The 25,822-nt window shown below is 40.4% G+C and overlaps 1 protein-coding gene across 1 annotated transcript; it reads left to right on the top strand.

Annotated features, from left to right (window-relative positions):
• The first annotated feature begins 1,751 nt into the window (after window positions 1-1,751).
• On the top strand, window positions 1,752-25,047 carry LOC134637623 (GDNF family receptor alpha-4-like). The gene is made up of 8 exons (XM_063488085.1): window positions 1,752-2,479; window positions 10,729-10,995; window positions 11,080-11,172; window positions 11,282-11,651; window positions 14,731-14,840; window positions 15,349-15,483; window positions 19,324-19,460; window positions 22,598-25,047. Exons 1-8 carry the CDS (start codon window positions 2,425-2,427, stop codon window positions 22,796-22,798), a joined length of 1,368 nt encoding a protein of 455 aa, XP_063344155.1. The 5' UTR covers window positions 1,752-2,424; the 3' UTR covers window positions 22,799-25,047.
• The last annotated feature ends 775 nt before the right edge of the window (window positions 25,048-25,822 follow it).

Raw genomic sequence — 25,822 nt, 5'->3', positions numbered from 1 at the left:
ACAACTCTGGCACAGCCTGTACTCCTTTTCAGTGTTACGTGTGACTCTATTAACATAGGTTTCACATTCTAGTTTTGCCCTGATCTGCATATTTACACTAAACGGTTAAATCACTGCACCAGCCTGCAGATAATTCTTCACGTACTACGCAGAGTCAGCTAGGATGATATTAGATGCTTGTTCATTTCTGCACCTGCACTGCTGGTACCACAACTACCCTCTGAAAGCCACATCTTTAGGTGTGTGAGAGTGTGTGTGAGTCACCATTGTGACAATGCTGCAAATAGATATTTAATCTATCCAGCAGACTTGAGCACATATGTACACCAGAGGGCGGCAGAAGACTTGGCCTCAGTTTTATATGGCTGACAATATCTATCTATCTATCTATCTATCTATCTATCTATCTATCTATCTATCTATCTATGTTAATGGCTTTTCTGCTTTTCTGACTATTTATAAAAACCATTGATTTTCTTTCAAACCACAGATCATCGAATAATATACTTGTTGACTTTATTTTATTGATTTGTTGACATTATTATGTAAAACCATAACATCACTAACACTGAACATATATTTTTTTAACTGTATTTTGAGCATTTGGATCTGCGAGCTGCACGTTTCTTGGCTCATGTGCAGTGTTGACCACAGGGAGGTGCTGCTGTCATGCCATGCACAGCAGTCAGTGTCCAGCCATCTCCTACCATAGACCAGCTTCTGAAGGTGAAGGGGCTAACAGCGTATTAAATGAACCCCCTTGGTACTGCTGTGAGAAAATATTTGCCTATTCAAAATTTAGAAGCACCCTGGCAAAATGTTTCGTTTTTTCTCAAAATCTTGCGTTGCCCTGTGATTTTTACAGTTCCTTATGAAATGCCCTGTGTGGTTGGTCTTGTTTGGCTGCATGTGCATTTTAACGCCAGTCACTGTCCACTTGTATTTCTTGCTGCCACTTGAGAATACATTTAAACAGGATGTGTAAATTAATCCATTAATCCCTCTGCTTTTAATTACAGTGAGGACAGCAGGTCAATTGCACGCACTTTGCAATTTTAAATTGCTTTTGTTCGCCTTTATTGAGAGGCAGCTGTGGGTGTATTTAATCATGTTTTTTTGAGTGGAGCTTTTTTTTTTTTTTTTAAACAGATAGGCTTGTGAACTCCATGAAACCACAAACAAACACCTTAAAGTAAAAAAAAAAAAAGAAGAAAAATAAGCAATTTATTTAAAAAGTGGATATACCTGAAACCTTTGCAACGATGCTACAAATCTTTGTAAAATACTGAAAGTGAGAGAAGTTGAGGAAATAATGAAAGACGGAATGGTGCAATAACAAACACAAGGGAGGGAAATCACCTTAGCGTTACAGGTGAGCAGTCTTATTTTAGTATTTCTGAATTCATTCCTCTGTGGATAACCACATTCCCCCCACAGATCAGCCACAGCACTGGAACAAATTAAGATCTCACAGTTCCACTCCTGCTATAAACTGATATGAATGGGAAAAGCCTGAACTGCAGACCAGTCTCGATGGAAAGGATGAGAGCTGTTTAATTTAAGGCAGCTGTGGAGGAAACAAAAAAAACAAAACGATTTATAACCGTGGACATATAGTCCAAACGGAAACAAAGGGTCGTCTTCCTCAGATTTCCTCTGAATGCAGCCTGGCATGGCACAAAAGCCTATTATAAGCGTCAAGGTCGAAGGCATTCATGTTCATTCACTGGAGCTATGCTTTGAACACAACCGACCATCAAAACTAAACACAACACGTGAAGAGTTGAGTGGATTCACAGTAATGGTGCTAACTTTTTTTTTTCCTGTGTAACCTCAATAACACATGCACGTTGTCCATAAAGTTGATGCCCATATTTTCCTTCTGGGACCCAGCTGTTCTCCCACTGGAAACATTTTCACGTCCCTTTGGCCACAATCGCTCGTTGCATTGGGCCAATCACATTGCGCCTTTAACAAGAGTTGCACCGTGCAGTCTCAGTCTGCTCTCAACTCTGGCTGGACAACTGTGGAGCTGCCAGGGAGGCAGAAGCGCAAACGCCACACAGCTCGCGCTCGGGAGGTTACGGTACGGTGTGTGACTGATGGGAGCTTTGTCGTGATCAGCTGCAGAGAAACTTTCTTCTCTCTCTCTTTCTTCTTTTGTGGATAAATGATTTTGGAATTGGCGTCCGACAGAGATCAATATAACCGGGATCCGAAAAATAAATGGAACAACAAAAATCGCGAGAACTTGAATCGCTCCTGTTCAGTTTTTGCCAACTTTGTATAGGCTGCTAGACCATCCGATCAGCCTCAGTCAGTCAGTCCGTGCGGGCGCAGCGGCAGGGGAGGCTGGATGTGGCAGGAGACGGGTCACTGAGCTGCAGTGAGCCGGGTGCGAGTTTCCTAATCCCTAACTATCCAATGTCACCGGGCAGGATGATAATCGTTGGACTTCTGCTCAATGTTTTCTCTCATGGTAAGCATCACCTTTCTGATTTTGAAGTGAGATTTTAATCACCCGTTTAGACTGTCATATCGCGGTGTATAATGCCAAGCTGGGATCTTTTGGAAGAGATATTTTCTTCCAGTACCGGCAACTTTAATAAGAAAGTGCATGTGTGGGGGGGTGCGTGCGTGCGTGCGTGTTTTTCATACAAATGTATGAATGAATAGCAGCATATTAGAGAGTATGAAGCCCCAAGCCGAGATACACATGAAGACACCGGAATTAAATTTGTTTTGCTGATGTTCTGTTATTATTTTTGTATATTGCCTACATCTGTGTGACCCGAGCGGTAGCTGGCTTGATATTGAAATTCATAAAGGGAGAAATACTTTTTGTCCACGCATGAGAAGGAGAATAAACGTTGGCTGGACGCAGGTTCATAAATAGTCTTGCATTGTATTCCAGGTTTAAGAGAAACTTTTGGGACAGCCTTCAGAATAAAACTACACAGGTCCACGAAATAATACAAAATCTAGTAGAAGTTCAGATATTACATGTGGATGATGTGTTCAGGTCTGAGACAATAGACCTTTCTTCCTTTATTTCATAAAATGTGCAATGGAAGTGAATTTGCTGTAGGATTAAATCTGACATTCACAACTTAATAGAAGTAACAAAAGAGAGCATTTAGTGTCACAGCACGAGCAGTCATTGTCTTTTGTGAAGATCAACTCGAGAGAGAGACCTCTCAGCAATATCTGACATTTCAGCAGGCTCCATGAATTTGCAGTGTGATCACACATTAAACTTCTGCCAAGTGCCTTTATATTGTCTAAAGTCAATAATGTGGTCGGACATCTCAGTGGAGCGTAAAGCTTGTTGGTCTGTGGTTGCTGGTTTAGAGTTATATCCATTTTGATCTTTCTTTTGAAAAATGTGACAGGTACATCAGAGCTTGTGGCTCTTTACATGTCATGTATCTTGATCTATTGTTCTTGATCTAATGTAACACAGACCGCAGGAAACACAGCCACCACCCACCCTGTGCTTTTCACTGCACAAATGCATGCAAATAGTGTAATTGTTGGATTATACTCCAAGTACAGGAGGTTCATCCTTCTCGGCATCCGGGAATGTTCAGATAACATCAGGTGAGGCTGCCCATTAGAGATTAGTATCATTAGATGATGAATGCTTTCTCGTGAATGTCAGAGCCTTCAGACACGCAGAACATCATACAGTGTTTCAAGCCCACCTGCCACGCACTTAGGTGGAATCACACCAAGAAAAGCAGCTACTTTCAAGTGCTAATTAATCGAGATACGAATCATTACACATGCAAATTATTCTGCACTGATGTTCACTTCTGACATTATACCTGATTGCAAGAGAAATTATTGGATTTTAATTTTGTTAATCAATGTCATAAAAAAAAGTGTAATCGGTGCAGAATCTGGTCTCGGTGTTAATGTCGTTTTGGACAAATCTGTTGCGGAGCTACTTTGTTTCAAAACGGCTGTTTGGCCAGACTGTTGCTGTATAAATAGTCTGGCCCCTAAGAACTGTATTCCATTTCATGCAATGTTATTTTTACCTTGGAATATATCTGACTTTGTGCAACTCGGTGGCCTCAACAATGGCAGCGCCAACAAGATGATGACAGTGGCCTTCTCAAAAGGCTTGTCACCAAGACTGAAGAGGAGAAAAACATCTATAGGTATAGATTAAGAATTTTCGCCCCTTTGAACAAAAGTCCCGACTTTTAAAAGCTGACTTTAAAATCTATCATCTATTGGGTCAAAGATATGATCTGATACTCAGTCTCTGGGTTATTATTTGTATATGTTGTTGAATCCACGGTTCTTTCCCCAAATGAATAGTGCAATGGAAAGAAATCCCACAAATAATGCATGCGATCACTTTGAATGTGGAAACACTGCATGCTTGCCAGCTATATCAACTGAAAGCTGGCTATTGTTGAGTGACATTTAACCCGACTTTGACCCTTTGCTGCCAGGCCCCTGAGGATTATCGCTAAAGTCCCAGTAGAGGCTGCAACTGCTGATTGAGCGCTGCTATTTTGGTAGTTCATTTAGTGGATGTGATTGAGCCATAACACGGTTGTCACAAATTTATTAGAGCTCATTTTCAGGCTGTGTAAAGTTACCCACGTCTTAGGTGGACTAGTCTCCCTGGAGTTTCTATTTGGCAATTTGACTTCACCTCATGCACGCAGGTTTATCCAATTCTCAGCCTCTTTATCTTTCTCTCTGTGCCATAGGCATTTCTTTGTCTTCCCCTCTGAATGCTCAGGCATTGTCTTGATGTTCCCTGTGCCTGTAATTCAGTTTTGTTTAGGACGACAGAACACAAAAATTAAACTGGCAAGAAGCCCATTGAATATTCCTTAGATAAAAAATATGAAATGCCCGCCTCTGAATATGCATCTGTTTGACATTTTGCATTAAAGGAGTCATTTTAATTAAAACGATCACATCAAGGATAGCAATTAAATGTAGGTCTGAATGACACCTGGTTTCTCACTGTCAATCTAAAAGCATAAAAAACCCCTACTTTCTTAAATGTTAAATTGTGTCACTTATGTATGACTGGCTGTAATAGTCAATTTGTTCGCGTGTGCACTGCATCTTGATTCTTGCTCGCACACACTTGATGGCACAAACAAAAAATCCACAGCCCGATGGAAACTGTCAGTGCTCGTGTGTGTGTCTGGCCAAGAAATTTCTTGGCACGTTGGAATTTAGAACTGCATCAGGCAGCAGAAGGCAGAAGCCTGAAATATTCACACAGATCCAGACACCCTAGCTGGCTGATGCAGCACCTGATGCGTTTTACCTGGTGTACAGCGGAGGGATGCTGCCTGCGTGATGTGGCTGCACAATCCGCTGGCACGGCTCATTAAGTGAGACATTATCCATGTACCAGATGCACTGGGTAGCTGTTGATTCCGAAAATGAAATGATTATTCTTGTCCTCACCAGCAGAACTGTCGCCTCTGGATTCAGACAGCTTTACCTGCTACTCAACAACTCACTGTCGAGCAGCTAATACTGCTTTGCTTACTCCTGACTCCGTTTTACTGAGGGGCCCCCAGGCCTGGAGTCTTTCTTTGGGTTGGTACATCAAAAGTGGTTAAGCAAGTGGCTCCGTATGGAAGTTTTCAGCACTAGTGTTGTTATGTTGCACAAACTGAGGCAAAATGAAAGGTGAGGTGTTTGCCCATACATGCGAGGTAATTTAAGCAAGGTGTGTTTTTTATTTAAGGAGGTGTGAAGAGTTGTTCCACAAACAGCTTTTTGAAAAGAAGTTGGCAAATGATCAGATTTTTTGAAGACTGCAGATTTATTTATTTTTTTTTAAGTCAATGTAACATGTTACTAAACCAATCAGTGTTGTCCTCATGTGGCCACAGCTGTGAGAGCTGCTGGTAAAAAGATGGGGCTTGTACACTTTAGGTGTGGACAAATTTCGATGACTTGATAGGTTGTAGAGAATAAATAAATGCAGCAGGTAGAACTGCATGAAGTGACTGAAGAGGAAGAAGCTACAGTGCAGAACAGAGAGGTCACAAAAGCATGTAAGCACAATGACAAGGGAGAAAAAGATAACGCAGTGTACTGTGGTTGCTTGGCTAATGTATGGTTGTTGTTGTGTTTCCTTGATAAATAATAACTTTGTTTTCAGCTTCTTTTGAAATGTTTTCTTTGAGCACTAATAAGTCCCCAATACCCAGCGACATCTGAAGGAAATGCATACGCTTTGAAATAGCATGTTAAATAAGAGTCATCTCAGCACGAGTTCACATACTAAATAAGTCAGCTTTCCATTACAGACAAAAAAAAAACAACTTTTGCCATTTCTTTAAGAGGAACTGCTCGACTGAGGCTGCCCAGGGCAGTAGGGAAACTTTGCTCGTAACAAAGAGAATATGTGCAAACTGTTAAGCATATGTTTAATGTTAAAAGAAGGCTTAATGTTAGAGGAGGCTGAGCCGAGTGTTTGAATTTGCATAATTCTCAGTGGAAACGATTGTGTCAATAAGGAGCCACTGAAGCCTTAATCAGCACTGATCAACCATCTGTGTCCTTCCTGAGGAAGCAGCTCTGACCACACTGCACAGGGAACAGTGTTCAAATTACACATCATGATTTGAGCATAATCTTCTGCGGGGTATCCGCTCCCATTTATTAGTCCCATGTTTTTTTTAGCATGACATCTTGTGGTCAGTTGATGGGTTAATTTCATTGAAATACAATATCCCAGCATGGTTGTGGGTCAGCCCTAGCATGCCAACACTGTCGTCCTTTTAATGTGCCACTAATGAACAAAACAGGGCTATAGAGATATTGAACATTAGCCTCATCGTTGTCATTGCAGCTATAAAACCACAGTTGAATATGTGGTTTAACTGCTACTAATAATTACCTAAACACAAGCTGACATCTTCAAGCTGCTATTTTTTGTTTGTTTAAAGTCCAATCCTAATCTATATTTATTTAATATACTCACTAGAAGGTCAAGAAGAGCAGTAGGTGTTTGTGTTTTTATGGTGCAATAAGTGCATTTTAATTATAGCTCTACTTTCCCTGACACAAAACTGTAGCTGCTGATTGTCAACAATTCCAGTTACAACAAGTAAAATCTTTTACGTGCACGCAGAAATGCATGAACAGGTCAGACAGGAATCCCACTGGTGTGCTTGTGAATGAGTGCACGTAGTAACACTTTGTGGCAGCCGTGAGCGTGTTTCTCCTTTTTCTCCATCTTGTTGCTGTGCTTCCATTTGCTCCTTGAGTCTGTGACTTCCTTCCAAGAAGTCCCTTCTGTCACAATCTCTGAGCAGATTTCACATCAGAGTCGCACTCTCCCGCCACGGTCTCCTCTCAAGTCAAATTACTGCCCAACAATCTGGACGCTCTACAGCCCATCCCATGTGTTTGAAAGGACGGAAGAGAAAATTGCCAACCCAGTTGGTCCCTCTGTGAATGTCGGTATGTGGTGTATGGTTTGACGTTTATGGCTTCAACCTTCATCAGCTCACAAATTCTATTAATCAGCCCAGTGAGAAATCAATAGAGTGCATTATGGCTCACATATCGCAGTAATTAATCTCCCGCTCACTTTTCTTTCTATTTTTCTTTTTTCCTGAAAAACATAAACCCCGTGCTTACACCAACAATTCCCTTAATGCGTACGTTTACTGTAGCAATTTGTCGTCGCAAAAAAAACCCATAATGTGAGCCTAGTGCTTCTTTATCAGCATGGCGTTAAATAATGTTATAAAAATGGACTTCTGACCTGCACGCTGGACGAGGCATAAAAGAGCTGGTGTGGACTTCATAGAGGTTTTTGTTATCTCTGATGTATACGTGTGTTGGTATGTGCATGTGTGAGCTTACACCATGAAAGGTTCTCACAAAGTAAAACTGCTGATAGTCTGTCTTTATCGAATGTAAGCCCGAAGGAGCAAACACTGAGAAAGAATAATGAATAAACTGGAGATTATACAAAGCCTGCTAAAATTGCAGCTAAAAGTGCTGGGATGTAATACTTTGGTAGGATTATCGAGACGTCACGATACACAGATAGACAGGTAATCATCACCTTTGCTGTAACCGTGAATATGACTGATTGGCCTGTGTGTTACTATCCCCCACCCCCACCTCACCCTATGGAGTCCCAGCAGTCGCTTTGGAAGTTTTCCTGCTGCGGCGATGAAGCATAGCTTCTGTTTATGATATGTCTCATGCCAAAGTGAGACGTGGACCTCATGTGGCGCCTGAGATTGCAAAACATGCAGCAGCAGAATTGGATTGCAGCCGCGCTTTGTGCCGCCAGTCAGCAGGAGCTTAATCGAAGTGTGTGACCAATCTAACACAATGCCGCGTGTGTTTGCATACGAGCTTATGTGATGTAAATGTTAATGTACTGAATCATAAGTATACGTGTGTATGAAATAGGTACAGATATTTGTTAGCAGGCATGCATTAAGTTTTAAACATGATGATTTACTCTATGTGCAACCCAGTTTTATATGTCTGCCAGCCTATTCATTACATGCACTTAAAAAGTGACAGGATATAGAAAATTAATGAGCTAAAGTGGGAAAAGTGAGTGCATATTGCCTACCCAAGCTATTTTCCTTCCAAGTCTCGAATTACTGTATATCAAGTGTAATTTGTGGGGACAATAATGTGTCACATTTGAGAAAATTAATTTCCTGAAATGCTCCTTCAGATACATTTTTTGAAGACTGCTTTTTTTTTTTTTTTAAACAAATGTTTTTACTCTCTCTCTCGTCTCACTCGGGCTGCCTCTGGCCTTCCTGCATTGTGTTTTTTTTTTTTACTGAGCAGCAATCAGCATTATGAAATGATTTGTAGTTTATCACTCGTAGTCATTCGAGGCAGAACATTGCCAATCAAAATATGCTTCATGCCTAATCACAATGGACCCACATGTTTTTTGTTCTGACATGTAGAGGAAATGTGGTTGGCGATATGCAGCATGTTTCTACAAATACATATACAGCTGATGCAAATCTTTAGCGTCCTTAAGTAGCATATTTTGCAGGAGCAGCTGTATGAATGCGCACATAAGCTGGGGGAACATCCTGATAGTGGACGTTTCAATTCAGTCACTGTCTGAGTGTGATATCCAGATTGAGTCTCAGTGTGAAGGTAAAACTGGAAGTGAAAAGGGACGTGCTGAATAGTGCTGAATAAATTGGTTTTGTCTCTGGCATTACATGTGGAGACGGTGTCTGGCATCGGTAAAAAGCTTGTTCCAAATGTAAGGAACTCTGCTGCAAAAGGATTTGCCCTAAGCTATTATAGCTCTTATAATAATAATAACAGCAGCGCTCTTTTTTGCAACACATTCACGAGTACACATATCTGAACACGGCCTAATAAATACCAGTGTGACACATGTAAGAGGATGATAGTCAGGTTTGTATAATCTTTTATGTCATTTAAACGTATACATTTTTACATTGCTATCACTGCCTCTCATTAACTTTTTTTTGAATGATATTTCTATGCATGCTTGCTTGTTTATAGAAAGCTACTTTCACTTTTTGGCCAATTACTGTCACATAGGAGGGGCCAATTCCGGAAACGCTCTCTTGGTGGTGGTTCAAGTATTTGCAGAGCAAAGACGCATCCAAGACTTGAGGGCTGGCTGTTGAATGGCATCCCTTCTGATCCAGGAAACTAGCAGATTTTTTTTTTTTCTCACCACATGCCCGGTTGTCTTTTAGGCAGAGTTTCTTCATAGCTTCTGAATGCAATGCAGTTAGGAAGCTGACTCCCAAACCCTCAAAGAAGCGCTTGAACAGAAAAGTGTGGACAGGTTTCTAAATGGACAATAACATTGATTTGACCCCAAAAATAAAAGAGACAAAACTTTAACTGCGTGAACATCCGGCAAAATCAGAAACCAAGGTGGGGAATCAATCTTGAAATTACGCTTCGGAAAGTTGTCAGCAGTAGTAATGTTGCATTTAATGGGATACATCATGGGTGTATGAAGAGGTAGTTAATGGGATGAATCATCAAAAACATCAGTAGGATCCTCCACTAAGTAGTTTAATCAAACAGTATGGCAATGTTAATTTAGAGAGCAAAATCCTTTTTGTGTTGTTGGGAATATAGAAGCTGAGGAAATATATGACTAACAGAAGTGGTTACTAAAGATTTGTTCAAGTTCTCATCTTTGCTCACTTAAAGCAAAGATGGTTAACTCTTAAGAGAGATGAAGCTAACTCATAGTATATGAGCTCCATCATATTAAAATTTGAGGTGAAGCATACTAAACAGCTGAAGAGGACATGCTATAACTCCCACTGGTGCAAATACTGTGCTGAACAATAAACTGATAAAAAAGTCAAAGATTTACTTTTAAGTTGTTTGGAAAAAAAGAAACCAGAAGAAGAAAATTCAACTACGATGCCCACTGGGAAGACGAGGAAATAATTTGAAAATGATTATAGCCATAACATACTCCTGTAGTGTTGGTAAATTATTCTCCTTAGTCTCTTTGATTAGATCTGAGGTTTTGCTCTATTGCACTTGTGTAGTTTCAATTTAATCTTCCTTTCTGGATATTATCATAACCTGTTGAGTGCCTATGGAGTGCACTCACCTGGCTCTGCTGCCTTAATTAAAGCCTATTTAGTACTGGATGGTGGGACAATAAACCCAGTAATGTTGGCAACATGCAGCTTTCACCACTTACGACATTAACCTTTCTTGCAGGTAGCGTGACGGTATCTGCATCCGTAGACTGTTTGGTGGCCGAGCAGGGATGCATGCAGGAGCAGTCCTGCATGGCCATCTATCGATTGCTGGAGTACTGTGCAGCCGAGGAAGCTGTGGCGCCCCTCAGGGCAGACGCGCGGTTGGAGTGCCTGGAGGCCCAGAACTCCTTGCAGCGTTATCGCCCCCTCCAAGTTTGCAAGTGTCAGCGTGGCTCTCGCAGGGAGGAACACTGCCTCAAGGTCTACTGGACTGTGAGATTCGCAGGTGGGTTTGATGTCAGCATTTAATGTCTATATGTGCTGAATTCTCAGCTGGGTCATAGATGTGGTCTTTGTTCTGCTTTTTTAGCATATGATGAGTATGAAGTGTCTCCATATGAAGAACTGAAGTTAAACCTGGTGAGAAACATCGAGATGTCGCGTATGGCCTCCATCATGTCAGGTAGAGATGAACGTTTTTGTGATTTTGCTCACAAAATTAGATTGAGATGCCATTTTTGATTTTCCTGGGTATACATTGCTCTGTTTTCCTCCTGAATCCCCCCCCCCAGCTTCCTCTAATACTATGGATGGTCAAAACCAGTGCTTGAAGGCCGCCCAGGACTGTGGTCTGTACGAGAAATGTGGCTCCCTGCGGTCAGAATATGTTGTAGCCTGCACCAAGCGAGCAACAGTCTCTGACAACAGCTGTAACCGGCAGAAATGCCACAAAGCCCTGCGGCGCTTCCTGGAGCGCGTGCCAGAGGAGTACAGCTTCGCTTTGCTCTTCTGTCCCTGCTCTGACACTCTGTGTGGGGAGCGCCGGAGGAAAACCATCGTCCCGTCATGCTCCTATGAGGAAAATGTGAGAGGGGAGGAGAGGGCGGGCAAGCCCAACTGCCTCAGCCTTCAGAACTACTGCTCCAAAGATGAGCTGTGTAGGTAAGATGGCTGTTTGAGTAGACTGATACAGAACATTAAGGGCTCGTCGTATGGACACAGAACAGAAAAAGCATCCAAAAATGAGTCAGAAATATTTGCAAAGTTAACCACAAAGTAATGATTCGACACAGTCCTCAAACATGGCTACATCAAACGCATGGTGCTGTCTTTTTAAACACTAGTGGCACCAGTGAGCTGCATTCTGATGAGCATCTCCCATTTTGTTAGTATCAACAGAACTGCTGCAAATAAAATTTCCCCTTCACTGATGAATGAGTTAATTAAATAATCTCTTCCCTAAAGCACAAACATGCAGTCCTTCATGGGTGATATATATGAGATAAATGCAACTAAAAGTAAAGTGAATGGAAGCTGGTAGTAACTTACTTTCTGAAACCTATTATTGATAAAGTAGCAAGGCACCAGAAAATGCACAGATGATGATTAGAAACTATTATGAATGCAAATGTAAACAATTTAAATGCCAATAATTGAAAAATGACCTTTGCAAATGCTTTTTCCATTGACAAAATTCATCCATCAGGTCCGCTTTTCCCAGATGTGATTTAGCATTTCATTCAGATGATACAATCCAAGATGTCCTGAACATACCAGACCTACTGCACGAGCCTTGCTTTTGGAATTAAAGTGGAATTAAAAGCTAATGTTGTCTATGTCCGCTTGTGCCACTAAATAAGCTCTGACCTGTTGGTGCATGGAGTGTCCCGTGGTGCCTTTGAGTCCTGTACTGGCGTGTGGTAAGACTTGATGTGGTGCATCTTTAGATCCCAATTTCGATGCTTGTTTGAATTTGAATGTGGGTGGTTTGGAGGCTGTGCCGTTGATTTCAGCTCTTTGTATTATTCTGGGATTTTCCTGAGCATTTTTTGTGGTTTTTGGGGAATATTGTCATGCTGCCAACAGAGAGTGGTATTGGCAAGGGGGTGCTTGGTCTGCAACGGTGCTCAGGCAGGTGGTAGATATGAATGTTACATCCATATTAATGCCAGGAGCCGTGGGTTTTCAGCACATCATTGCATTGTAACTCAAAGATTAAAGTCTCGGAATATAAATATTTTATGCCTTGAATGTACCGTATCCTTTCTTGTCTGCTCGTAGGGAAATATAAGCAGGTGACAGGTCCTGTGGGGCCATAACCACCGAGGAAGCTTTTTACAGATACAGAAGTGGGAGCAAAAGATTGGACCAGTTTACTTCCAGTGACTCAGAATTCAAAGCTACATCGCTGCTCATCAGGATGATTTGTGAGGGCAGTTTTTGTTCAAGCACTGTCTACTTATTGTTCATAAATGGATATAACAACACTCACCAGACACATTGTTAGGTCTATTTGTTCACCTGCTTGTAAACGCGAGTATCGAATCAGCCATTCACACGGAAGCAGCTCAGAGAAAAATGTTGCATGGTCTGATGAGTCTCAGTGCTGCAAAATTCACATGATAGTAACAGAATAAAAGCATGAATCTATCCTGACTTGTATCAACAGTTCAAACTGGTTCAGTTCTCAAACTGGTTTCTTGAACATGACATCACGGTATTTACATGACCCATCCCAAAGGTGCTCCTTTGGGATGTGGTGGAACAGAAGAGTCAAATCATGGATGTGCAGCTGACAAATCTGCAGCAACTGTGTGACGCTTTCATGCCAATATGGACCAAAATCTCTGAGGAAAGTTTCCAGCACCTTGTTGAATCTGTGCCATGAGAGATTAAGGCAGCAGTGAAGACGAAAGGGGGGTACTACAGAATACTAGCAAAGTGTACCTAATAAAGTGTCCATAGAGTAAACTACTTGAGACTTTGAAAGTAAGGCGGTGACGCAACACTCACACTTTCAATATGCAGCATTATGAGCAACAAAGAGATATGAGGTTCTCAGGGGCGTAATTTCCAGGGGGGGTTAGGGGGGTAATGACCCCCCCAATAATCAGACCCAACCAATATAACCCCCCCAATAAAATTATGAATTATGTTGCATAAATAGGCTGTTGATTTTCTCTACTCATTTCAGGTATTACCAGCAAAATAGCTGCATGTTTAATCATCTGGGAATTTACCCAGATTTATTTATTTATTTAGACTGAGATCTTGAGCCCCCCAATGTTCAGCACAAAGTTACGCTGATGGAGGTTCTCCTGTTTCATTCCTGCTGACATGTGTTACTATACTGCAGAGTGTGGAAACAGCACCAAAACACACATCACATCATTTAATGTACAGTCTTATAGATCTGCTGTTGATTATTGATAAAAGCTTTGAATGATGCAGCTGCAAATGACTGTATCTGTGCACATTTAATACATTAACTTCATTAGCCCTGAGATACTTTTTATATGAATGAATGAAAGCCTAAAAAGAAAGAAAGAGAAGATTAAGTAAAAGAACAACTACAAGGCCAAACGCCACAAAGTGCATAAGAGAGAGTTGCGGGAATTTTGAACTCAAGAAGTTGTCATCAGCAAAAGTTTTAAATTGAACTGCAGCTTTAAATCAGTGAGTCAATAGACTCACTCAGATTTTATACAAAAGTAATGAAGCACAACAATGCTTCATTACTTTTAATTGCGGTAGCATCAAGCAGTCTCTTTGTCTAGCGTGCTAACCTATGCAGCATTCTGAAAACGAGCAGCGGGTTATGTTTCAGTAATGCACACGGCATATGGACTGCACCTCCATTGTGGAAAGGGTTGATTGCAAACCTAAAAGACATCATCTACCTGCAAAATGTATGGTTTGCACACCTTTCAAATGATCTGTCAGCACTGACAATAACAGTGTGTGCATTTTTGCAGAAAAGAAGGTGGTGTCAGAGTGCTAGAAAGCTACATTTCTTTGAAGTTTTACTAAAGTACCAGGCAGTTTTCATGTATCCCTTTCTCTAGTGGGTTGGGCTCCTATACTATGTCGTTGTTTGTGTTGCTTTTGTTGTTTCCATTCAGCACAACCCTGAATCCCGAAATGAAATTGTCAAAACACTTTTAAAATGCACACTCTGTTTCTCTGTGCTGACACATGAAAAACTGTTTTCTCTTCTTGTGTGTGTGCGCGTGTGTTTCAGATCCCGCTTTGCTGATTTCCAGCATAACTGCCAGCCCTCCCCTCTCTCTGCCTCTGGCTGTATGCGAGAACGCAGAACCATGTGCCTGAAGGCTTATGCTGGACTCATAGGTGAGATGGAGGAAAACAAATTAAAGAGGTGGAAGAGGCTGAAAGAGTGTATAGCTCAGAAAAAAACAGACAGAATCTGACAAACAGAACTTCCTCCAATAGGTGTTTAGCAGCAATATTCGGTATGTGTAATTTTCATTATGCAAAATAAATCTACAGGGGTTCACAAATGGTCCTCAGCTGCTACTCTTTATAGCATCACTTAAAACAACGGCAGCAGATTCAAAAACAGTGTTTCCAGCAGCTCACCAAAATAATGTGGGAAATATTATTTTCACTCATTCCTCACACTCAAAATGTAATTTTGTGTACCTGAAATTATCAATATCTAGAGCTGGGAACCTGGTGACACCATACCTGCAGGGCATCTAATACCGTTAGTAGTCTGTGTCTTACCTTTCATAGAGGTGTGTGCTGAAAATAAAATTCTTGAGACTGAAGGAAATGTGATTTTAAAAGTTTATAAAGTTGTGCCTGCAGTATGACTTTGGTCTTTTTCTAAAACCAGGAACCATCATGACTCCCAACTACGTGAGCAACAGCAGTACAGAGGTGTCCCAGTGGTGCACATGTGAAGGCAGTGGGAATGAATGGCAGGGCTGTCAGCGCATCCTGCAGATGTTCACCAACAATATTTGTCTGCGTGAGTACGATGTAATAAGGCTGGGAAGGGAAGGCAGCACAGCACAGTCTAAGGAGCTTGGAAAGAAAAGCGTCTGGACTTCTTAAAGTTGCTTGAAGACGTTTCACCTCTCATCCGAGAAGCTTCTTCAGTTCTAAGGTCAAATGGCCGAGAGACTTTAAGAAGTCCAGACGCTTTTCTTTCGAAGCTCGTTAGACTACGATGACCTGGATGACTGAGAACCTTCACAGACACGCAGCACAGCACAGTTTTACAGTTTTTTATCCAAAGAAAAAAAAAATTGATACCAGAAATGTTCTAACAAAAGCAGTGCTCACAACAGTTTGTGAGAACCACACGGTTCAAGACAAATACAATTTAAGATCTGGGGTTTTCCTCTAGTACACAAAATCTCTGTCTCTGTGTCTCTGTCTTTGTCTGCCAACTCCTCCTACATGATCAGGAGTTAAGCACCCAAACGTGGCGCACAGGAACCTCTTAGGCACCTTAAGGTTCTTATCTATCTCAGAAATTATGATGTCATCATGTTATCTAGCAACCAGCTAGCAATGGGCTAAAATGACCTGTGTTTAGTATTTATGCATTTATAAAAATTATAAAAGCATTGCATCATTTTTACTTTATGACAGCAACAACTAATTCAAATCCACAAAACTTAAATTATTATATATTATGACACCATGCTAATAACCACCTAGCAACTGCCCAAAATGATCTGTTTTTAGCATTTATGCACCCGTAACACCTTATGCAAGCTTCATGTCATTTTAACTTTAACATCTCATTTATATCCACAAAAATTCAGTTATGTAATATATATTGTGACAACATGAGGTTGTAAGACAACCACCTAGCAACAGGGTATTGCTGTCTATGCTAAGAAAATATTGTTTTTAGCATTTATACACCTATAACACCTTATGCAAGCATTATGTCATTTTAATTTCACAGCAGTGACATCTCATTTATATCCACAAAACATCAGTTATGTATTATATATTGTCACACCATGAGGTTGCCTGGTAACCAGCTAGCAAAGGTCTAAAAGGACCTGTTTTTAGCATTTATGCACCTATAACACCTTATGCAAGCACCCTGACATTTTAATTTCACAATAACATTTGTATATATCTGTAAAAACTGAATTATACATTTATATATTATAATGTCATGATGTTGCCTGGCAACCACCTTGCAATGGGCTAAAATGACCCATATTTTGTTTGTATTTGTGCAACTACAGCTCCTTATGAAAGCATCGTGTCATTATCATTTCACAGCCAACAGGAATAGGCTAAACAATGCTGTGGCATGAGTATGTCTTAGTCATTCTGAGAAAATAAAAGTGTGCATGAACATTCAGAGAGACAGATGTGTTTCAAAGTAAAGTTTCAGTTTCAGGAAGTTTAAACTTAACTAAGGCGACTGTAAAAACACAACTTGAGGAAACAGTGTACCTTTTTGATCATTTACTGTACGCTTATTGACATTCACATTTGAGGATTTGGTAATATATGTTGATTTTATTTTTAATAGTATTTTTTCTACATCTTGTGTTATTTGAAGGAGTTCTTGTAAATGTAAATGGAAGCACAAGTAGCTGATGCATCTTACAAATCAAAATTTAAACACACTGCTCATCTTCACGCTAAGTATCTTGTATGTGACAAATCACCCTGTGTCAGCATAATGACCGAGGAAATGTTACTTTTTAGAGTATTATTTAAACTAATGTAGGCATGCTGATCTAAGTGAGCATTTTAAATGTGCATGAATACAGAATTCAAATTAGGTGGGTCATAATTGATGATTGAAATGGCAAACCATTGAACCATAATGTTTTCTTATAAATAAATCAGTGGCAAGAGACATCATCCCTGGTGTGTGGCTGGCTGCCAAATGTGAATCTGATTTCCAAGCTCTGTGGAGTCAATAAATCCTTTCACCAAATCTGATAAATATAATGTGGCTTCTTGTTGAACTGTTGCCAAATCAGAATGGATGGAAGGGCATTATCTCATTTTGCTGCTGTGTAAGTATAAAGAAAACTGTAAAAAGTAAAAAAAAATTGCAGTACAATACAGTAGAAACAATTGTTACTGATGTACTGTACTCTAATAAGAGAACAAGAATAATTGTTAGAGGCCAGACACGTTCTCTTAAGTAAAATATGACCACACATTAAGTGTTGTCCAGCCAAGAATCAATCAATAGATGTCTAGTATACACAGCAGTCATTGGTTACCTGCATCAAATTATTTGGGCTTAAGATATAAGTAGCTGAGTGAGCACGCAAAAGAAAGAAACCAAATGCAGCATATAACAAATATTACAATGACTAGTTTCAAGGATGTGCATTTTATATATCCCACCCTGTAGCTAATGTCTGACAGGTTGAAGCTAGAATATCCCACAGCAAGAAATATTCGTGTTTATATAATTATAAATTTAAAACATTACACCGGTAATATTTTTAGTGCAAAAAGCAGTATAAGAAATGACTTAAAAGTGTTTAAGCAATAACTGCAGTCATGTGAAAAAGAAAGTTTTCTTAGCACTCTGTGTATTACTGTGAAAAATGAACTACACTATCATTTTCTCCATATGAATTAACAGGATAAGTAGCACCTGGGTGTTGCTGATCTTGATTAATTCCTCACCAGCAAGTGTGAGCAGCTCTAAAAAAAGCTGAGGTTTTGGTGGTTTGCTGGTGTGGAGCATTCAGGTGTGTGTTTACACACTGCCACAATCTTCCCAGGAGTGGACATCCAATAAATTCACCCGAAGGTCAGACTGTGCAACGCTCACAGAAACTGCACAAAATCAAAGAGCTACATCTCAGACTCTGCAGGCCTCAGTTAGCATACTAAATGTTAAAGTTCATGACAGTACTATTAGAAAAAGCCTGAACGAGTGTTGCTTGTTTGGAGGGGTTACCAGCAGAAAGCCGCTTTTTTTTTTTTAAATGTGAGAGACTGACAAAGTCATACAGAAAACAATTACTTTAAGTTACTACTGCTACAGTTATCCCTGCAAGCTATTGGATCACAGGATACCATGCAGTCCTGTGAAAACCTTCTCTTTCACATGAATATACTTACATATACGTACAAGTATTTGTACACCCACTAATGACTTCACCACAAATACAAACAGTTGCAATATTAATTTGAATATTTTAGTATTTTATTTACTGTCCTTCAACTATCAGAACTGCTTGGTAACATGTGGCATGGACCCAGCTAATTTCTGGAATAATTGTTCACACCAAAGCAGATATTTTCTTGTCTTTGGCAGCCAGGAGGTTCTCTGTGGGATTTAGCTAAAATAACATTTGGAATGTGTAGAAGAGATGTGAAATTAGATTATTTTCATCCCATTTCATATGTAGGGAGCCAACAGAAATATTGTACAAGGTTTTGACCTAAAGGTGGCATTAGATAAAAAGTCAGGAAATTTCAGTTATCAGAACTCATGCCAAGGGATATGTGGGTATATGTACCAATTTCACAGCAATCCATCCAATGGCTGATGGAAGAGGCTGAAGCACGCAGAGAAAGTTCAAGTAGCCACAGGTAGAACTTTACACACAGAGGTCTCAGACTAGCAGGTTTGAAAACAGAACCTTTATGATCTGAGGTGAATGTGCTAAACGCTGCACTACCGTGCCACAAAAACAAAAAGAGAGAGGCTCATATCTCATGCAGTTTTGCACAGTGTTTTCAGAGCTAATGGCTCTAACTATGCTTAGAAAAGTCACTGAATTTTTTTGGGTGATGCTTCAGGGATGAATAATGATGTGAAGCTAAAGAAGATTTCCCCTGCTGCTTTTGTTTTTAGGCAGTGCCATCAGCTCCATGGGAATCTCCGCACCTCCTCCTGTGGAAAACTCTCCCATGCCAACTTCTCAGCCCTCCCCACGCGTCTACCAGGAGAAGGTCCACGTCAGTGTTAACACTCTTCCTGAATTCGACAGTGTAAGTTGTCTCTGCGCTCTCTGCGCCATATGCTGGTGGTACCAGTTCAGCTAAAGAGGCAGTCGCCTGTGTATCAGGTGATAACACCTAAGTGGGACTATCGCAGTGTGCCGGGCTCCGGAGCTCCTTGTATAAACTCAGATTACTTCCCTCCCTCTCTCTCCTATCCACACCTCTTATTGTGGCTGAGGATTAGCCGTAGGTGTTTGCAGCAGTAGACTCAGCCCTTACTTTTAATATTCATGTATGCACACCCATCTGCTTCATAGTCTCCATTCTCTCACTAGTTTAATCCTTCTAATTCCTCATTTTCTTTTCCTCCTATCCCAAGCCACCCACCCTCGTAGCACAGAAACTCCGCCGCTAGTAGATTTAGAAGACATCGAGATGCGCAGTTCATTTCTGGAGTTTCACTGAAAAAGGTCAGATTATGAATTCTCGTGGATACACCAAAGTGAAACTCTGCAGCATCACTCCACACCTCCTTTGATGCTTTTATCGATGAACTGATTTGAGAAAACCTGAATGAAAAAATGGGTAGATGACTGTGCTACAAGTTTCCTTCTGTACTTTTAATGCAGTGAAATGTCAAGGCCAAAAAGTAAAACCCAAACTAAAGTAAGGATCTGAGGTGAGTCTCTTTCCATTCAGTGTGCCCTCACAGCCCTCTGTGGCTGTGTTTGAATGGAGGCTTCACTGTAACTCAAGGCTTTCTCAAAGGAAAAATATATAGCACAGAAAGTCATTCAGCAGTGAGAGATTGTTGAATGTGAACTCTCGAAGGAGAAGTCGTGTAAAATGTTATCTGGGTTATTAATATTAAGCTCTGCTTCTTTCTTATTTGTACAAATAGCTTTAAGCAATCCACTGAGAGCAAAATTTTGTGAATAACCTAATATTTTACTGAAAAAAGATCACACTCAGGTCATCAGTAGATGTGGCTCTATGGTCAAAAAGTGAAAACCATTGCTTCTGTACGCTGCTTTACATCAAAAGCATAGACCAGAGAAAGCCCAGCATACATTTATGTACTAATACTGAGCTAATGTGGGAGTTTTCTGCCAGCTGACTCGTGCCGACTGTGTAAATTTTCACTTTCACTTTTTATATTCTTATCCATCACACAGTTCCTTGGTGTGACATCTCATTTGTCCCAAATTTTCCCGCAGCATAAGGCAACAACCCCAAACATACAGCCAGACTTTTAAAGAACTATCTTCAATGAAATGATGAAACAAAAGCATGGGCAGAGCTGATATAGCTCCCCGGGGACCTGAAATACAAATACAGTCAAAAACAGATTACATGAGGAAACAGAAGACATTGGAAAAGCCTAAATAACAAGATCCCTCATCCCAAGTGTTGGGCAAAATGTGCACGTTTACCTTAGAGAAGTGATGCTTTTGACTTTTTAAATCTTTTGCACGACAAATTGGAGATTACTGGTGGGACTCCTAAATGTGATTTTATAGAATTTCATTAATATTAATAATGGACCAGGCTTACTAGAAGTCTTGGGTTCTTATGATCCTCATTTTTACATTTAAATTGTAATTTTTGGAGTGTTACTAATCTGTCAAGGACAGCTGGGTTACATGCTTCATCGTAGTTTAACTGCCTATTTGTACTTTAGGTCATAGAATTTGAGTAGAAAGCCTTACAGGTTGTAGTGCACCTTATATACATGCTATATGCAATATATCTGCAATGATCATTTTACAGATTCGACTCTGTGTGTAGACTCCCTCGCTGTGGGGAGGGGCTGAAAGGCAAAAGAGGGCAAAGGTCAGTTCTTTTGCATACCCCAAATATCTTTTCCTCCTCTGGTTTAACTCCAACATCGACAATCAGGCTAAGCAGTCACACGAAGGTGGTTGTTAACTCAGTGAGACAATCTGCAGTTTCCTAATTTAGCAATGAGAGGCAGTGTTAGCAGCATGTGACCAATCAGCCAATGACAAACATGGAAAGATTTACTTGCACAAACCTTTGAAAAATATGGATGAAAACAGAATTCGGTTTTTGAATAAAAACAGCGGTCCAACCAGTAATTATATTCAGCCTATACCTGCCAGTTTTTATATATGCTGACAGCCCTGTCATGCTGTAGGAACGGTCAACAGTTGTACTCTAACTATTATTAGGTTTCAGTAAGGATGCATCCACAGATCAGCACCACACATCTCCTTTTTCTTTTGATACTTAGTGGAGCAGACAAGAGAGTGGTAGCTTAAAGAGTAGATAAAAATCATTTATTCACAATAAAAAATGTATCATCCCAAAAACATTAACAATAAAAAAGATAAAACATTCAAATTTACTATAAGCTCATGGGTGTAATAGCAAAAATATGGAAATACAGGACATAAAAATATAAAATCTTACCAAATCAAATGGTGAGCAGAATAAAGCTATCAGGCAATTCAGTAGATATAAAAACTCCAAATCATAAAACAGTATTTGCAACCACAGAAGAAGAAAAGTTTCCCCGGCTACAGCAAAGGAAGTTTTGGAAGCTAGTGCAGCACTTGTTAGTCCTTTGGCATGGGTCTCCACTCTGGGGGGTCTTACTGAGGTGATTTCTACAATGATCAAGTCGCTTACTGCAGATTTTTTTGTTGCTTCTCCCATTTTTGACCTCGTCCTACCTCTTAAGCACTCACTATGCTCAGGACGACAGTGGCTCACCAGTGGCCGTTCCCTCACCGTGGCTTCCTAGTTGCTAATTTTCATTCCCGTCCATGGTTCCTCTTCTCAGCTCCACCTATAACTGTGTATCTGTTGCCCGTGCACGTTTCACTTCTCTGAAGTGGTCCCGTCCTGGGGGTTGACCTTTTTTTTTATTTAAAAAAATATCATCATGAAGAATAGTGTACAAATAGCATTGAGAACTGACTACGAAAACACACATCTATATATACATATAGATAGATAGTTTCAAGTTGCACAAATGAAATGTACTTTCTGTCTTTTGTTAACCTAAAAGTCATGTCTTAGCTTCCAGGTTTTTTGCCTTTAGGATATTTTTACATGTGCTTTAGATTCTGGGTTAATGTAGACTTTCTCTTCCTGACCTCTCCTCCATGCTCCAGCACACATGTTAATTGAAAGAATCGCTCTTCCTGTGCTTCCCGCAGATGGAGGACAGCGAAGAAGAGGAGCAGGAGGAAGAGGCGAGCGAAGAATTCAACGTCATTCCGCCGTATTCCGAGAAGGACTCTGACACAGAATCGGGTGCTAGAGGGAGCCAGCGGGGAGCAGCTAACCAAGCAGTGCCCGTGTATCCATTACTGCTGCTGCCTGCGCTCATCATAGACTGGAAGTGTTGGAGCTACTGAAGCCTCCATCTCATTCTCCACTTACATTTTACACTCGCTACTGCTGTCAAATCCATCTCAGCACTCAGAATGGACCTCAGAGGACTGTCATGAAGAAGAAATGTAAATACTCATAACACTTTTTCTTTCCTTTTTTCTAGTTTTGTATCCCAGCATTTTTTTCTATCTTTTTTTCCTCTTGAGCCTCCTCAGATGTTAAAAGATATCTGTAGCCCCACTGTATCCATGTTTTCTGTGCTCAAGTTGTCTCAAATGAAAGGAAGGCAACAGCACGAGCAGATACATGAGAGCATGGGTGAATTGAGAGGTTTTCTCTGGGCAAATGCTCCATCTAGAGCTTGCTTCACACTGAAACCCCTCTTTTACCAAGAAGCACATTGCCCAAGGCCACATTCACTTTACTTGCTCCCAAAAACCATAACCAGTCTACTCCACTGCAACCAGGCATGAGCATGGCTTTTGATTTCTTTTTCATGACTCATGTCGCATCCGTTTCTCTGCTGCCCCTTCGGCTCTTCCTCTCCCTCCTTCATACTGTGGTAGAGTAAGATAATCCACTTCGCAACGAGCTAATAGGGAACCGCACCACACTTAAGCTGCTTTGTACCACTAAAAACGAAACACTTTTGGAAATGGCTTCATTTAAAAAAGTGATGAAATGTAAAACCAACGCGTTGTCGCGTCGTATACGGTTCTTTGCGTTTGGCGCACCGAAAAGCTGAGAGCAAGAGTCACTCTGCTCCTTTTCTTTTGTTAACACGCCACTTAGTATTATTCCTACCGCAGTGAGTGGCTGCGAATTCAACCACAGGCAAAAGTAATGAGATCAAATTCTTTTGTAGAAATGACGAGGAGAGAAAAGCAACATAAGCAATTACAGCACAATTCAAATTGCTCAGCATGCAGGGGAAGTCTAGAGTAGGGCTCAGGGGAGGAAAAAGCCAATTTACTGCTGTCATACCCTCTCACTTCTTTTATCCTTAGGAGATGTGTTTTTAGTGCGCCTTCACCATCATGCACTGTAGATGCTGCGAGAGCGAGATGCAGCGATAGAGACGGACACAGGAGGCTGTAAAGCCTGCTGGCTGCTCTGATCATTGAGCAGCACATTGAGCCATTCTCTCTGCCTGAAATATCTTTTGCTGATGTTAATGATTTTTCCTCTTATGGCTCATTTTCTTGTGAAATTATGCAGCTGCAGGGGTGTAGGTAAAGAGAAGGATAGTGAAGCTTTTTAAGAGGCGTAAACTTCTCTGATTTGATGATGGGTTTCCAAGAAGTAGCTGGGATCTCTGCAAAGAAAATTGCTCCATGTTTTCTCATTAGTCATAAACCTCTAAAGCACCAATTCATTGTAATTATGAATTCATGTTTTTAAGAAAATAATATGTATTGGAGTAATTGCATTGATGGGTGACTTGAGACTGCGTCACCAACATCTGCTGGAGTTGTTTATTAATATGAAGACTGAACTTTGGATATGTCTCGACAGTGTGAAGGCGTAAAGGAGACGCTGGAAGCATATAAGCCCTGTTTCCCTGAGTGCCAGTCTATCCTATTTCAAAGTTTGGGGAAGTTAAAGTTGGACTTTGAATGGATGTTGTAAGGCTAGTGCACCTGCAGTGACTATTACTGACTGTAGGGCGAAATGACATCATGCAAGTTTTTTGACCACTTTCTTGTTGAGAGCAAAGTTTTGAAGTATGACTTCATGCTTAGCTGGTGCCAAGAGAACATAACCGGACAGAAGAAGTGAAGTAATAGTCTGATTTGACAACCAGCAGGCATTCACATTTATGAAGCAGACCGTGGAGGAGGCGTGCCGCTAATGACAGAGAAACATCACCCATCACAGCGTTACGCTGCAGAATCAGCCGCAGCGAGCTCTTAAGCATCCAATGACAAGTGTCAGTAATTGCATCCTGTGCACTCTGGCCTTAACAACTTAATGTGAGTTTACATGTGTGTCCGCAGGTTTGTTTATATTTGTAAACTATGTAAAGTAAACGTTTACATCAGCTTACTTTCCATGCATAAAACTGAGATATTAAAGAAACTGTAACTATTCCCCAGACAGTTTGTATGTTATATCATGGATGTGGTGAGGCTATGTACAGTACTGTTTCAATGCTTGTAAAAACATACCAGACATGCTGAATAATGCTGACCTTAGTGTGTATTAACTGTGTAATTTTGTGACATAGCATAAAGTGTTCCCGTTTGTTAAAAAAAAATCAAAATAAAAGTCATGTTGGAAATTGAAAAACGTGCTTTTGAATGACCGAGGAACGACCACTGTGAAAGGGCTTTTTGGTCATTTATAATGTAAGTGAACATTAAATCAATTAGTTGGAAAAAAGAAAAACAAAAAAGAGTGTTAAAGTATCCAGTTATTATAAGAAAGCTCTAAGGTTTTACTTATTGTGAAACCATCAAAAAACATAATCTGGTCATTAACAAGTCTTCAAATTAGGGAACTACAACCTCATAAGAACTACAAAATCATGTTATTATTTATTTAACAAAAACTAAGCCAAAATGCAGATGCATTGTGTGAAAATTAAGTATCCCCTTGCTGCTTCCACAGGAATTAAGAAGCTAAATAGCAGCCAGGTGATGCTAATAAAATGCACTTGACTGATCATCAGCTAGTGTGAGCACCTCTATAAAAGCAAGTTTTGGCAGTTTTCTGGAGCATTAAGGTGTGTGGCAACACAATGCCAATAAGGAAAGAAGCAATTGTGGCCGCCCATTAATCTTGTATGGGTTATGAGGATATTTCCAAATCATTTGAAGTTCATTATTGTACAGTGAGAACGATTATTCAGAAGTGGGAAACCTTCAATATCGTTTCCAGAGTGGACAAATCTGAAAATTCACCCTAAGGTCAGATTGTGCAATCCTCACAGAAACTGGAAAAAACCAAGAGTTGCATCTTAGATTCTAACAGGGCTTCAGTTAGCATGTTAAATGCTAAAGTTCATGACAGTACAATTAGAGAAAGAACAAGTACAGTTTGTTTGG

The sequence above is a fragment of the Pelmatolapia mariae genome, linkage group LG10_11, assembly GCF_036321145.2.
Source record: "Pelmatolapia mariae isolate MD_Pm_ZW linkage group LG10_11, Pm_UMD_F_2, whole genome shotgun sequence".
Classification (NCBI taxonomy): domain Eukaryota; kingdom Metazoa; phylum Chordata; class Actinopteri; order Cichliformes; family Cichlidae; genus Pelmatolapia; species Pelmatolapia mariae.
The sequence above is the reverse complement of the archived record's forward strand: the minus strand, read 5'-3'. Positions and strand labels throughout refer to the sequence as shown.